This window comes from Lupinus angustifolius, chromosome LG20 (assembly GCF_001865875.1).
Source record: "Lupinus angustifolius cultivar Tanjil chromosome LG20, LupAngTanjil_v1.0, whole genome shotgun sequence".
NCBI lineage: Eukaryota > Viridiplantae > Streptophyta > Magnoliopsida > Fabales > Fabaceae > Lupinus > Lupinus angustifolius.
Genome location: NC_032028.1, coordinates 14,859 through 29,811, shown reverse-complemented (window position 1 = coordinate 29,811; position 14,953 = coordinate 14,859). Strand labels below are relative to the sequence as shown.

Sequence of the window (14,953 nt, the reverse complement as noted above, 5' to 3'; positions counted from 1 at the left end):
ATTTTTATGCATTTCTGGATTTTAGAATGAATGTCAGTACAGCAATATTGTTTACAGAGACTACACCAACTTATTGGAATTAAGGTCATACACTCATACAAGGATAAAATGTACATTTGCACTGTGGCACATTTTGTGCCCTCCATTTGCAGGAACTCAAAGTTGCCTTTTACTCATTGCAAACTATTCCTCTAGTTTTGGACTAAGGTATAGATTTATAGTCCTTGGAATCACATTCTCATAAATATATGATAAAAATATACATTTGATTGACATTTATATTTTTTAAGAATCTTTGTTAACATTCAGAGAATAAATTGAAACTATGTTTATTCATAATGTATATTCCTGGAAATATATGATATAATTATCAAAATACCCTTATTCTGAAAATATTATTCTATTTATCAATAAACATATAATTGAAAAAGCAAGATTAATATTTTTATTTGAAATAAGACAACAAATTTATGATAGTTGAATACAACTATAAAACTAAAAGAGTGATGAAGTACATTGATACCTAAAGAGAAAAGACATACATGCAAGCATGCAGCAGCAAGAATATTGGTAAAAAGTAACCGAACTTAGTGAAATATTGTGCTAATGTGTGAAGTAGTGAAACAAAAGGTGTGAAGTAGTGAAACAAAAGGTGTGTAGTTCCTGTTTTTGAAATTCTTCCATTGGCTTCATTTGAAATGGTAAAACCTCCCTTTCATTCCGATGTATACGTTAATCTTGTTCAATCTGCTATCAAAACCAGAGACCCTTTCCTCGGAAGATCCATTCATGCTCAAATCATCAAACACGGCCTTCACCTCGGCCTTTTCTTGATGAACAACCTCCTCAACTTCTACGCCAAAACTGCCACCGTCTCCCATGCTCACTCCCTTTTCGATGAAATGCCCCTTAAGACCACCTTCTCTTGGAACACCGTTCTCTCTGCCTATGCTAAAGGAGGCAACTTCAAAGCTGCACACCATCTGTTTGATCTAATTCCTCACCCTGACTCTGTTTCCTGGACCACCATGATTGTCGGTTATAATCAAATGGGTCTTTTTCATAATGGGATTCACATGTTTCTCAACATGATTTCCCATGGAGTTTCCCCCACTCAGTTCACGTTTACTAACGTTCTTGCTTCCTGTGCTGCAACTCGAGCGTTGGATACTGGTAGGAAGGTTCATTCCTTCATAGTTAAACTTGGGCTATCAGGTGTTGTTCCTGTCGCTAATTCACTGGTTAACATGTATGCAAAATCTGGTGATACTGTAATGGCAAAGATTGTTTTTGACCGGATGAGGCTGAAAGATAAGTCAAGTTGGAATACTATGATTTCAATGCATATGCAACTTGGTCGATTTGACCTTGCACTTTCCCTATTTAAACAAATGACTGATCAGGACATTGTTTCTTGGAATTCGATCATCACAGGATACATTCATCAGGGATATGAAATCAAAGCCCTGGAAACATTTTCATGTATGCTTAAGAGCTCATCTTTAAACCCAGATAAATTCACTTTTGGAAGTATTCTGTCAGCTTGTGCCAAGCTTGAAAGCTTGAAACTTGGAAGACAAATCCATGCACATATTGTAAGAGCTGGTATTGACATATCTGGGGCAGTGAGAAATGCTCTGATCTCAATGTATGCAAAATCGGGTGATGTTAAAATTGCGCAAAGAATTGTAGAACTAACTGGTACCTCAAGTCTCAATGTTATAGCTTTCACATCACTGTTGGACGGCTATGTCAAAATTGGGGATATCAACCCAGCAAGAGAGATATTTGATTCATTAAAATGCCGTGATGTAGTTGCATGGACTGCGATGATTGTAGGTTACGCACAGAATGGCTTAATTAGTGATGCTCTGGAAATCTTCAGGTTGATGATTAGAGAAGGTCCAAAGCCAAACAGCTATACTCTGGCAGCAGTATTAAGTGTCTTTTCCAGCTTGGCTTCTCTAGATCATGGTAAGCAGCTTCATGCATCTGCCATACGATTGGAAGTAGTGCAATCTGTTTCGGTGGGTAATGCTTTAATTACCATGTATTCACGATCTGGAAGCATCAAAGATGCTAGGACAGTATTCAAACAGATATGCTCCAACACAGATACATTGACTTGGACTTCCATGATTACAGCTCTAGCTCAACATGGTCTTGGAAATGAGGCCATACAACTGTTTGAAAAGATGCTGAATTTTAACATAAAGCCTGATCACGTTACTTATGTTGGTGTGCTGTCTGCTTGCACACATGTGGGATTGGTAGGACAGGGTAAATTTTACTTTAATTTGATGACAAATGTTCATCACATTGAACCCACCCCTTGCCATTACGCATGCATGATTGACCTGTTAGGACGTGCTGGATTGCTTGAAGAAGCATATAATTTTATACAAAGCATGCCTATTGAACCAGATGTTATAGTTTGGGGTTCGCTTTTATCTTCATGCAGGGTTCATAAAAATGTGGATTTGGCTAAAGTGGCAGCTGAAAAATTGCTTCTTATTGATCCCAACAATAGTGGGGCTTACTCAGCACTTGCTAATACGCTTTCAGCCTGTGGGAAATGGGAGGATGCTGCTAAGATTAGGAAGTCAATGAAGGATAGAGCAGTAAAGAAAGAACAAGGATTCAGTTGGGTTCAGATCAAGGACAAAGTCCATATTTTTGGGGTTGAAGATGGCCTTCACCCACAAAGAGATGCAATCTACCTAATGATTTCAAAAATATGGAAGGAGATAAAGATAATGGGCTTTACTCCAGACACTGATTCTGTACTGCATGACCTAGAGCAAGAACTTAAGGAACAGATCCTTAGACATCATAGTGAAAAACTTGCTATTGCATTTGCATTGATAAATACTCCAGGGTATACAACACTGAGGATCATGAAGAACCTTAGAGTTTGTAATGACTGCCATTCCGCCATAAAATACATCTCCAAGCTTGTGGGTAGAGAAATTATAGTAAGAGATGCCACACGTTTTCATCATTTCAAGAATGGTTCCTGTTCATGTCAGGATTTCTGGTAAAGGAAACAATGGAATTTCATGTAGAATCTGGCTACAAGTAGATTCAAGTGAAAATCATACAAACGTGTAACAGAAGCAAATTTTGCCATCACTTTCTATCTTAATGACTTAGTTGGCTTCTGACTTAAGTTTGCCATCACTTTCTCTTAATGAGTCATCAATTGCATGTCTGCACTGTTTCATGCCCCTCAACATATCTTGCAGATGAAGTTTCAGCTTACCAAATTGGACATTTTCAATGACTCTGGATTTAATTGATTTGATCATATAATTCAGTCAACCCTCTTTGGCTAGTCTACAAAGGTTCTAAATAATACAAGTGATGGTCCATAAACTGTTCATATTTATAGATGCTGAATTTATCTCAGAATTAGTATTTGCTAATTCTCATACTTAAATTGACTTTCAAAATAACCAAAAATTGACTTTCAATACCTTTCTTCTGCCTCCCAGGCTTGATGAGCCTAACATAGATTGAGAGCATTTTTAGGAACATAATTCATTTTTTTATTCACTTAGGCGTTTCTATCTGTACATCATACAGAGTAATAAGATGGAAATGCTGAAGGAAAAAACAAGCATATCATCTATATGTGTGAGTATAGGTAGCACGTTAGTGATTTTAGTAGAATAAACAATAGAGTTGGGCGTAGTAAATATGCCTATTTTAATCTCGACCATCATGACGTGTGCTGCTTGTGTACCAATACTTGGAATATGAGGGGATAATTTTTTTCTAAATTATTTAATTTAAAAGTAAATTAAAATCTAAATTATTAAAAAATTATTTTTGCCACATGTTATGATCTAAAGTGTGTAGTGACCTCTAGCATGACCCTTGTTGCCCCCCCTTTTTCTTGTTGTATATATGTAGTACATAGCTTTTGATTTTTTGCCTGCTTTTCTGGTTTCATATTTAACGTTTGCTTTGTAAAGTGCCACCATAAAGTGAGTAAGTAATAAAGGAATTTGTCTACGTTTGTTCATGATGAAATTCAATTCATTTGTATGATCTTCCCTTTTCCATGTTCCATTTTTATGGATGCCATGTAGAACAGTGCTGGTTGTAAAATGTGTATCAGACACACACTATAACAGCAGCATATACACTAATGAAGATACGTCATTAACAAGATTTATTTATTTTTATTGTTGTCATTGCTATACATAATTATTCTCACTTTCCCAAACCCTATTCAAAACTCTTTTAAAACAATTGAAGTAAGTTAAATAACTTGCAAATACAAGAGAGTATTTATTTAGAAATATAAAAGATGGTAACATGATATCCATATTAATAATGGATTTGGTCATTGTTATGTCCGAAGAGTGCCAATATCTTATCAGTTGGCCACGATTATGCAGCAGCAAAAGCGACATAGGACTGCTGTTATGTCCATGTTCTATATATTTTAGAATAGTTAACATCATACCAAATGGTGGACCATTTCTGCTCACCAAAGTTCCATCTCAAAACCACCACACAACGGTCTTTAACATTATCAAAATGGCGAATAAGAGTGTAGTAATAGAAATGTTTCCAACACTTAAGTCATATATGTTGATAGTATAACACATTTGTTTATGTTGCATTTTTCTCTCGCATTCACAACACACTTAAAGGGTACATACAGCTAGCATCATTTTTGCTCTGAACAATGCTTTATATTTATTTATAAAGCTGCACAATATAAAACACTAAAACCCACCAACACACAAAATACTCCTCACTCTTGAGTGTTGATTATTGAATGGAGCGTCTATACCCCACCGGCCACCACCTTCTCTATAAGGAGTATAAGCCGAACACAATGGTATTTAAATTACAACTATGTTCTATGTCAAACCAAAGTTGTCCTTTGGTTTTATGATAATTATCTTCTATGTATGATAGATAAAAGATAAATAAAGTTTAAAATTTAATAGAAAGATAAATATAACTTCGATTGTTATAAAGAACAAAAGTTGTCAAATATATAGTTATACAAATAATATTATAGTTTAGATTATAGAGTTTTTGACCGCAAAAACTTGTAAAGTATAAAGTTCCAAATATGAGTTAAAAGTCCTTGTAATAACTAATAACTTAAATAAAACTTGGGGTAATAACTAATAACTTAAATAAAACTTGGGGTAATAACTTAAAGAACAACTTAGCAGGCGAATAGAGTGAGTGGGGGAAAAGTGGGTGTATGATAGGTTCTTCCCCATAAGCCATAAGCCATAACTCCCAACCAAGGAAGATTTGTTTGAATTCATGGTTGGGCAGCATGAGCAACAGCATCGATCTACTCTTTCATCTCATTCCTACGTGGATACATCATGCTGATGCGAACCTTACATCAGCCAATAAGATGAGATAACTCAATGCCACGTCACAAGTATGTGAGAGAGGAAGAGAATAGGAGCAATGGTTAATTTTTGTTTGTAATGGTAATGATAATGATGAGTTTGAAATTAAATTATAGTTTGAAGGAATGCTGCATTTGATGGTGATAGTGATGATGAACACTTATGTCTTATACCATGGCACGCCGAGTTCTTCCATAACTTTTGAAGCAACAAAGAGAATATATATGATGGTCTACATTGCACGCTCCCTTCTCTTTCTCTCAAACCTTACATTTTTGCACACATTTCAGAAGAATTATAATTACCACAATTACCACATTTGTCGGTAATTCTTACTCCTACAATCATTATCTTTTATCCCTTTCTTTCTTCTAATATATACACATATTTACTTGCCATCTTCTTCTAATATATTATGGATTGAGTTTCATTAATCATTACCTTTTATTTATTGTATGTTCATCATTTATATTTTATTATTTTAACTATTTAAAGAAAAATAATATAAATTAGTAATAAATGGTCTGTTTATTGTATAAAAATATTTATACTAATTGTATGTAGATATTACATCCATATATTTTTATTCCATTATTTTCATTATTATTGTTATATATGGAGTATTACACACCCATCTCCTATGTGACAAACAACTTGCAACATTAACATCATTGCATTTCATCATGCATGCCGTCTATATGTGCTCATGTAGGGGAGCACATTTTATCTCAATCTGATATTTTTATGTCACAATGAGTTATAATTAAAAATTTGATTATTAAGTAGTTTTTTTGATCAATTATGACTCATGATAAATCGAGTGGCATAATAATGTGAGAGAGAAGATGAGGTCTCTCTGGAGGTGGAGACAGTAGTAAATCAGTCTCACTACTAATATAATACAATAATTATATCAGTCATGTAATCATATTAATCAAAATTATTGAAAATAAAAATTATTGTTTTTTATTATTTAATGTGATCTAACTTCACCACAATTTAATTAGGAACCACTGATTAAGCTATACCACTGTATCAGTACTTTGATCAGTTTGATGATCGATACAGTATTAGTAACCCTGCTTTTCAATGTTTTATTTTTTAAAATTCCAATTTCTTTTCATCTTTCAGAAACTTAATGTATCTTCAAAAATATACACTAATACTTTTTATATTGCCCTTCATAATTTATATTTAATTATAAATACTTTTTAAATATAAATTAATAGTAGATTATATATAAGTCTTTCCATTAATTATATAGTACACTTATAATTTAATTTTTAATTATGACATTTAATTCAATTAAATAAAATTATATTAGTATTGGATAACATATGGACGAATGGAAAAAGTTAGATATAAACAAACCTTCAACAAGATAGTTTTGAAGAGAGAAAATATGATTATAAATGTAAAAAGAATAATATAACTATGACTTCAATTTTGATTTTATTTCTACCTTTTTTATGTAGCACTTGAGGAGTATAGCTGTTTAAGAAGAGAGAATATTAGCATGCATGTGCAAACTCCATAACCATAGATATTATTAATAAAATGTTGTGTTAGAAGGGTATCAAATCAACCTCAGAAATCCCGCAGAGGTTCTTTGAATTTTACTTTACGGAACCCCAGGAGGATATTACTCTTTTCAAGTGTTGTGCACATCCACTTTGTTAGATTTCTTTCTTGGTTATTACGCTTCCAACCCAAATTATTGTGCCTTTTGATTCCCCCTCACCTTTGTCTTCTTATATATATATACTCCTTCCGTTCTCCTACAACTCCACAATACTTCTCTTCTTTACCTCTCTCTCTCTCTCTCTCTCTCTCTCTCTCTCTCTCTCTCTCATTCTCTCTCAAGAAGAAGATGGGTGAGATAGCAACTTTCTCAAATGGGATTAGTAATGGGAACAACGTTAATAATGGCCAAAGCCAGTCACTAAATGGCTACAGGAAGAGCTGTTGGTATGAAGAAGAGATTGAAGAGAACTTAAGATGGTGCTTTGCTCTTAATAGGTATATACATACTTTCTCTTGTTTTCTAGCTGCCCAACCCAAGTCCAAACTACCATGCGCATTATCATATATTCATATATAATACTTGTTGTAATATCACACTAACATTTTGCTTACTCTTCAAAATCAACGTTTTGCTTCCATCAGATCATTCGATTCAATTTATGTTTATTACTTATTTTGGACTAATTAAAAACCAAAATGTCCTGAGATATATCATTCTCTTAAGAGGATTTTGCAGAAGAATATGTAATTGCAGATGAGGTTGTGTCTAAAAGAATAAATAGACAAAACAAAAATGGTAATAGAAGTTAAGGAGCTTTAATTTATGAGCTAGGGTGGGTTGAGTGAGACAAAATTACAGTACTGGATATTTTGGCAATTTCAACTTCTCTTAAGTCGAGTGTTCCTAAAAGGCCATAACCTCTTTTTGCCTGTCCATGGAACGGCAGACAACAAATATGTAAAGTGAAAAGTAAGAAATAGCTTTATTTATTTGTTGCAAAGTTGAGCACTATCATATGTTTTATGAAGATAGATACCACTTTCCCTTCAATTTATTTTCTCACTTTGGTACGGTTGTAGTATATTGCATACAGGAGCCAGCCAGTACCAAGACATTGCATTGTTGGACACAAAGCCCTTTGGAAAGGTTAAGTTCACAACTTCCCTTTCTATGTTCATTATATATATATATAACGTTGTTGACATTAATGTCGCTTGCAGGCATTGGTAATTGATGGAAAACTTCAGAGTGCGGAGATAGATGAATTTATCTACCATGAATGTCTTGTTCATCCCCCTCTACTTCACCACCCTAGGTAAGTACCTATTCTGCTCTTTGACCATCTATGCTAACATATAATATAATATAATATAATAGTGAGATACAGATAGCATTATTTTTAATTAACCATACATGTTCTGTTCTGTATTTAATTTATTTTAGCCCAAAGAATGTTTTTATAATGGGAGGAGGAGAAGGGTCTACTGCAAGGGAATTACTGAGGCATAAGACCATAGACAAAGTGGTCATGTGTGACATAGATGAGGTATAATACCCCACGTACAAATTTACCTATTTGCTCGCTGTAATATTATATATTGTAATCCATGTGTTAAATATATTTGTAATGTATACGCAAATTGTTTAAAATTCATGTCTACTTCGTGGTTGCCGGAGCAGGAGGTGGTGGGCTTCTGCAAATCATACTTAGTTGTGAACTGGGAAGCATTCCTTGATCCCAGACTTGAGGTTATCATCAATGATGCCAGGTTGGAGGTCAATTCTTTGGGCATCTTTGCAACCAAATGCTGTTTACTATGAACAAAAGCAGATAATAATATGATCGATTATTTATAATAGAATGTGATATTTGTGAAGGGCCGAGCTAGAAAGCAGAGAAGAGAGCTATGATGTAATAATTGGGGACTTGGCAGACCCAATTGAAGGAGGTCCTTGTTATAAACTTTACACCAAGTCCTTCTATGAGTTCACTGTTAAGCGTAGACTGAAGCAGGGTGGCATATTTGTCACACAGGCAGGGCCAGCTGGAATATTCAGTCACACGGAAGTGTTCTCATGTATCTACAACACCTTGAGACAAGTTTTCAAGTGTAAGTAATAATATACATATATTGTAAGGCAGAGAAAAAATATGTTTCTATTCTAACTGCTGCTCTTGTTTTATGCATGTTATTCACGTACGTACCCAATTACATAAAGTGACATTTCCCCCCTTTTGTTTGCAGATGTTGTCCCTTATTCAGCTCATATCCCATCTTATGCTGATATTTGGGGATGGGTCATGGTAATTATTGTCACACATCATAAAATTTCAAGCTATTGTGTTTTAGTATGTAGTTAAATAAAATAAAAAAGTACCCAGATTCAAAAATAATTTGAGGAAAAAAATTGTTCAACTTTTGGAAAAATCTTTATAAGAAAACGTCATCTTAAATAACTTTTAGAAAGAGAAATCAGGGGTATGTAACTAATTCAAAATAATGCAGTTACTTTTTTTTTTTTACCAAAATGCTAAGTATTAGTGTTTTTTGTCCAACTATATATAACTACCAGGCTTCAGATTCTCCAATAGAGCTGAGTGCAGAAGAGCTAGACGTGAGAATGAGAGAGAGGATTAATGAGGAAAATAGATATCTTGATGGGAAAACATTCTCATCAGCCTCAACTCTGAGCAAAGTTGTTCGTAAAACGTAAGTGAAAATTAAGGCCTCCTTCAATTCCCTATCTAAGTACCCTTCCCTATGATAGAATCTTCAAGTTATTGATTTTAATCTTGACACGTTCTTAATGACATGCAATATTGATTTGGCAGGCTGGACAATGAAACTAATATTTACACAGAGGAAGCTGCTAGGTTCATACATGGCCATGGCAAGCATGCATAACCAACAATAACGCAAATCAAACAAAGCTTTCAAGTTTTTACTCCATCTTATATTATGTATTTTCCCTTTCTTTTGTGGTGTGTGCTTCACCTGAATATGAATGGGCCGCAATTACGCTGGTCCTCTTTATTTTGTGCTTCTCAGTTCTCCATGACTCACTCCCAATATTCTGAATCTATAAAATTATTGAAGTCCAATTATTTAACCCGAGGATACACTACTGTTTTGGCAGACAAAGTATCGTTGTTTTCTTGAATGAATAGTGGCTGATATATATAAATTCTTGGGAATAAGGGAGAAAACATAATAACAAGTAACATGTTAAGGAACTAATACTTTAAGTCATCAGGAGTGTTGATAGGCTAACACTCTACCATTACATTCTTTGTTTATTATTCTAATAACATCCTGTTATACTTCCAACATTATTATGGAGGTGAGTGCTCAAATAATTTTATTTACTTTTATTTTTCATTTGTAAAGTATAATTTGAAAATGACATTATACTTAGAAAAAGTCAAAATATATTTCCAAACTATAAAATATTTTTTTCCAAAATTATTTAGTATGTTTGTTAATTTCCAAATTCTATCATTTGAAATTGGCTTTTAATTTTACTTCATATATCCCATCCTATACTACTATTTGCATAATACATACAAATAATTATTAACTTTATTCTACAATAAATACTTTGTTTATTGTTACTAATAATGTATTATTATTATTCACCAATTCAGTTGAAGATTCAAATAATTTTTTATTGTTTTACTTTTGCATTTGAAAATTTAATTTGTTTGAATCAATATAGTTATAATTTTAAATAAAAATATATTTAATGTCAACCTTCCTAATTGAAAGTAGTACCACCCTTAAGAAACATTTGAAGTATATTTTGAGACTCCAAATAATATTTTCAAGTTTATTCAGCATTTCATTAGCTGAAATTGACTTTAAATTCTAAAACATAATTTGAAAAAGAATTAAATTTTTGGCCATTTTTTAAACAAAAATCTCAATAATTTATATTATATGGTTCAATAAATATAAACTCAGCTATACTATAACCTATTTTATTTAGTACTAGTAATAACATAACATTATTTTTCATCACTTTAATTTGAAATTATAGCAATGAGGATTCAATTTATTGTTTGAATAAATTTAGAGATCCAAAATAAATGGGGTTAAGCTATTCTCCGGTATAGACGAGTTGGCGTGTGATGGTGATGGAAGAAAAGATAGCCATAATAATGATTATAAAATGGGAAGGTTTTCCAACTAAACCAAATATAAAGTCAAAGTGAACCAAGACGCCCGTCCCACTACTGTTCTCTACCCCAACAAAACCAAAGTGTTTCCCGCGTCACCCCGAAGCCCGTTCATAATATTATTATTATTATTATTATTCCTTTCTTCTCCTTCTGTGTGTTTTTCTTCCCTACCACTCTTTGCATCATCACACACCAAAGACCTCTTCAAATCATTTTAACATTCTCTCTTTGTATTGAATTTCAACCATGCCCATACCCTTCCTTCTTCTATTCTTCTTCCTCTTCTTTTCTCCCTCTCAAACAACAACAACAACAACAGCAACACCAACAACAACAACGCCCCCCAAAGGTTTTCTTATTGACTGCGGAGCCCTGTCGGGTACTCAATTCGAGGGTCGTGTATGGCTTCCTGACTCTGACTTTGTCTCTACTGGTATTCCAAAAAATGTGACAACTCCTTCCGTCATCATTCCCACATTGCAAACGGTGCGCTCCTTTCCCCGTCTGCTCAACAAAAAGAACTGCTACAATGTTCCTGTGTATCGCGGTGCAAAGTATATGATAAGGAGCACCTATTTCTACGGAGGGGTCAATGGTCCCGACCACCCTTTCCCCCCAGTCTTTGATCAAATCATCGATGGCACCATTTGGAGCGTGGTCAACACTACCATTGATTATGCCAATGGTAACTCTACCTTCTATGAAGCAGTTTTCTTAGCTCAGAGCAAGTTCATGACCTTTTGTATCGCTTCAAATATTTATACCCTCTCTGACCCTTTTCTATCTGCTTTGGAATTCATCATTCTCGGAGATTCCCTCTACAATACTACTGATTTCACCCGCTTTGGCCTCACCTTGGTTGCAAGGAACACTTTTGGATATTCCGGACCATCCATTCGGTAACTACCTAATCAATTGCTTTCCAATTTTTGTTATATATTTTTTGATTTCATAAATTGCTAATTTTACCTTTTTATTTATTAGCTATCCTGATGACCACTTTGATCGTATTTGGGAGCCTTTTGGGAAGAGTATTAGTAATAATTTTACTAAACCCATCACTGCCAATGTTTCTGTTTCTGGTTTTTGGAATCTTCCACCTTTGAAGCTATTTGAGACTCATCTTGGGTCTGATCAATTGGAATCCTTGGAATTGAGATGGCCCACACCATCCCTTCCAACCTCCAAATACTACACTGCCCTCTACTTTGCTGATAATGCTGCTTTCTCAAGAATTTTCAACATAAGTGTAAATGGTATAACTTATTACCGCAATTTGAATGCCATCCCATCAGGTGTTGTTGTCTTTTCCAACCAGTGGCCTCTTTCTGGTCCTACAACAATAACTTTGACCCCCTCCACTACTTCATCTTTGGGCCCCTTAATCAATGCTGCTGAAATTTTTGAGGTTCTATCACTTGGAGGAAGAACTTCAACTCGAGATGGTATGGCTTTTAATTTCATATAGGTTTCTTTAATTAACTGTTGGTCGTTCCTAAAACAATTTTAAGGACAACATACAATATTATAATAGGTCATGGTAAATATCACAGTTAAAGTGTACTTGTCTATTAATGGTAAATCCCAAAGTTTTTTAATCGGAGAACTTTCTCTTGACAGTCATTGCTTTGGAAAAGGTAAAAGAGAGCTTCAGAAATCCTCCACTTGATTGGAATGGCGATCCTTGTGTACCTAGGCAATACTCATGGAGTGGCATTACATGCTCTGATGGTCCCCGGATACGTGTGGTGACTTTGTAAGCTCAGACATCAGTTGTTAAAACATGGCACTTTTTCCTTTCAATCCTACTTTTCTGTGTTAATGAACATGTTCATGTGATATTTCCCGTTGTTTTCAGGAACTTGACTAGTATGCAAATTTCAGGATCTTTATCACCTTTTGTTGATAATATGACAGCTCTGATTAACATGTAGGTTCTCGAGTTCAATAAGCATACCAGTTCTTGAAATCTGGTCTTTGGAAATTTTTTAATTGACAAACCATTGCATTCTTGCAGCTGGCTTAGGAACAACAGTTTATCAGGTCACATTCCTAACCTCAATTCACTGAGGATGTTAGAGACACTGTATGTTGTATCTTTTGTGTTTCGTTATTTTTATTTTTTAAATCTAATTTTCTTGTTAGTTCTTTGTAGCATGAATTGATTTGCGCTCTATAGAAATTTGCACCATCCAAATGTATGATTGAGAGAACTTCAATGTATTCATGGAACTCAGTACTTTGCTGTTGTCTTTGTAATTTTGAAGGCACTTGGAAGACAATCAATTCAGTGGAGAGATTCCCTCATCCCTAGGGAACATCAGCAGCTTGAATGAAGTGTAAGTTATATCATCTTTAAGATATAGAAATGTTATACATACCATAGGATAATAAGTTTTCCCCTCTGATGGTTTGGTTTCTTTGTAGAAGCCAATTCTGCCTGTATTTGTCCTTTGCACCGTCTTTAGCGCTACTTATTCGTTATGATGATTTTGAGTAATATCTAGTTACTATATTATGATACTTGTTTAGATTCGAGTGCATCAGAACAGAAAAATGTTGAGAGTTACATTAGATTTTGCTTTGGCCTGATTGATAAGTATTCCAAGTAAACTTAGAGGGTTAGATGTATATTGAAGAGATAAGAGAATTAATTGTTCAGTTGCTGTATATTAGTTCCGAGCAATCTAAGAATACTTACATGTCAATCAGATAACTGTCCATCTAAAATTTACGATATGAAAAAGTTTCTTCATCATTTATAGATAAGAAAAATCAAGTTTGTTGATCTTTATTCCTCAGTAGAACTGCAGACATACTTAAACGTGTACCTTTTCTTTTTCAATAACTTGCATAGCAAACAACAACCAAGCCCTCTCCCCATTATGAGAAATTAAATTTACAATGTCCCAGAGAACTTACCAGATATGATTCACTGTGCAATTAAACTGACTCTGTATTTTTTGCACTCTTCAGTTGTATTGCAAATATGTTGCTATAGTTTTCTTCCTTCCCTTTGTTGTTTCAAGTTATCTGATTGACCTCCCTTTTGTTGTTGCAGATTTTTACAGAACAACAATTTGACAGGTCAGATTCCAGCAAACCTCATTGGAAAACCAAAACTGAACCTCAGGTAAATAAGAACACTATTCGTCATGTTAGCATGAGTTTTTGCTGTTTACAACTATTGCTTTCCTGACTTCTGCTTGTTTATCATCAGAACTCACGGAAATAATTTGTTATCGCCATCAGCACCATGAGAGGGATTTGTTTAGTGTCTTCCATGGTTAAGAATGAAGACTTTCCTTTTACAATGAATTTTTTATTATTCATTTTGTTCTTGCACTATTTTAATTTTGGTGGAAGATTCTTCGTTGTCAACTCGTCAACTGAAGATCAAACTTCATTTCTGCCTTCTCTTGATGAAGGACATACAGATTTCTTGTTTTAATTTTCAGATATGCTGACAATATTCCTTTCTCTTCCTTTTTTGGGTACATGATTGGCCGACAGAATTCATTCAAGCTTGTTTCTCAATCCCTATTGAAACTTTTTGATGCCCGTTTTTGTGTTTTGCTTCAGTCCCAACACAGATGGGAGAATATTTGGACAATACACTCATATTTGATGTTCCAATACCTAATTTATATTCTCTTCTAAAAACACGTGAAGACTCGACTACATAAAAAAACGCGTACTACCTTCACACGTACTCATATTTGATCCTCTATGCTATTCATATGTTTGTCCCATAAAAATGTGCATAGAACATGCTTCTATAGTTACATCACCGTGAAATGTGTTCACAAAATGTACTTCTCTATCATGCTCTGGTTTAGGGTGTGATCATTTAGG

At 34.2% G+C, this 14,953-nt stretch overlaps 3 protein-coding genes across 3 annotated transcripts; all 3 read left to right on the top strand.

The window, feature by feature from the left end:
* Positions 537 to 3,609, top strand: LOC109336166 (pentatricopeptide repeat-containing protein At2g22070). The gene has a single exon (XM_019572587.1). It carries the CDS (start codon positions 699 to 701, stop codon positions 3,039 to 3,041), a length of 2,343 nt encoding a protein of 780 aa, XP_019428132.1. The 5' UTR covers positions 537 to 698; the 3' UTR covers positions 3,042 to 3,609.
* LOC109336169 (thermospermine synthase ACAULIS5-like) lies at positions 7,006 to 9,966 on the top strand. Its single transcript, XM_019572591.1, has 9 exons — positions 7,006 to 7,412; positions 7,998 to 8,064; positions 8,139 to 8,233; positions 8,362 to 8,464; positions 8,599 to 8,687; positions 8,797 to 9,029; positions 9,165 to 9,223; positions 9,493 to 9,629; positions 9,752 to 9,966. The coding sequence occupies exons 1-9, from the start codon at positions 7,264 to 7,266 to the stop codon at positions 9,822 to 9,824; spliced, it is 1,005 nt and encodes a 334-aa protein (XP_019428136.1). The 5' UTR covers positions 7,006 to 7,263; the 3' UTR covers positions 9,825 to 9,966.
* Positions 11,319 to 14,617, top strand: LOC109336167 (putative leucine-rich repeat receptor-like serine/threonine-protein kinase At2g14440). The gene is made up of 9 exons (XM_019572589.1): positions 11,319 to 11,407; positions 11,438 to 11,997; positions 12,083 to 12,543; positions 12,719 to 12,854; positions 12,957 to 13,028; positions 13,116 to 13,184; positions 13,366 to 13,437; positions 14,160 to 14,231; positions 14,319 to 14,617. The coding sequence occupies exons 1-9, from the start codon at positions 11,345 to 11,347 to the stop codon at positions 14,356 to 14,358; spliced, it is 1,545 nt and encodes a 514-aa protein (XP_019428134.1). The 5' UTR covers positions 11,319 to 11,344; the 3' UTR covers positions 14,359 to 14,617.

Bases quoted from the DNA above. Each gene is read 5' to 3' on its own strand.
- LOC109336166 (XM_019572587.1), top strand. From the start codon at position 699: ATGGTAAAACCTCCCTTTCATTCCGATGTATACGTTAATCTTGTTCAA.
- LOC109336169 (XM_019572591.1), top strand. From the start codon at position 7,264: ATGGGTGAGATAGCAACTTTCTCAAATGGGATTAGTAATGGGAACAAC. The intron at 8,234-8,361 runs GTAAGTACCTAT...AATTTATTTTAG, and splicing joins CCTCTACTTCACCACCCTAG to CCCAAAGAATGTTTTTATAA. The intron at 9,224-9,492 runs GTAATTATTGTC...TATAACTACCAG, and splicing joins ATATTTGGGGATGGGTCATG to GCTTCAGATTCTCCAATAGA.
- LOC109336167 (XM_019572589.1), top strand. From the start codon at position 11,345: ATGCCCATACCCTTCCTTCTTCTATTCTTCTTCCTCTTCTTTTCTCCC. The intron at 11,998-12,082 runs GTAACTACCTAA...TTTATTTATTAG, and splicing joins TATTCCGGACCATCCATTCG to CTATCCTGATGACCACTTTG. The intron at 12,544-12,718 runs GTATGGCTTTTA...TTCTCTTGACAG, and splicing joins AAGAACTTCAACTCGAGATG to TCATTGCTTTGGAAAAGGTA.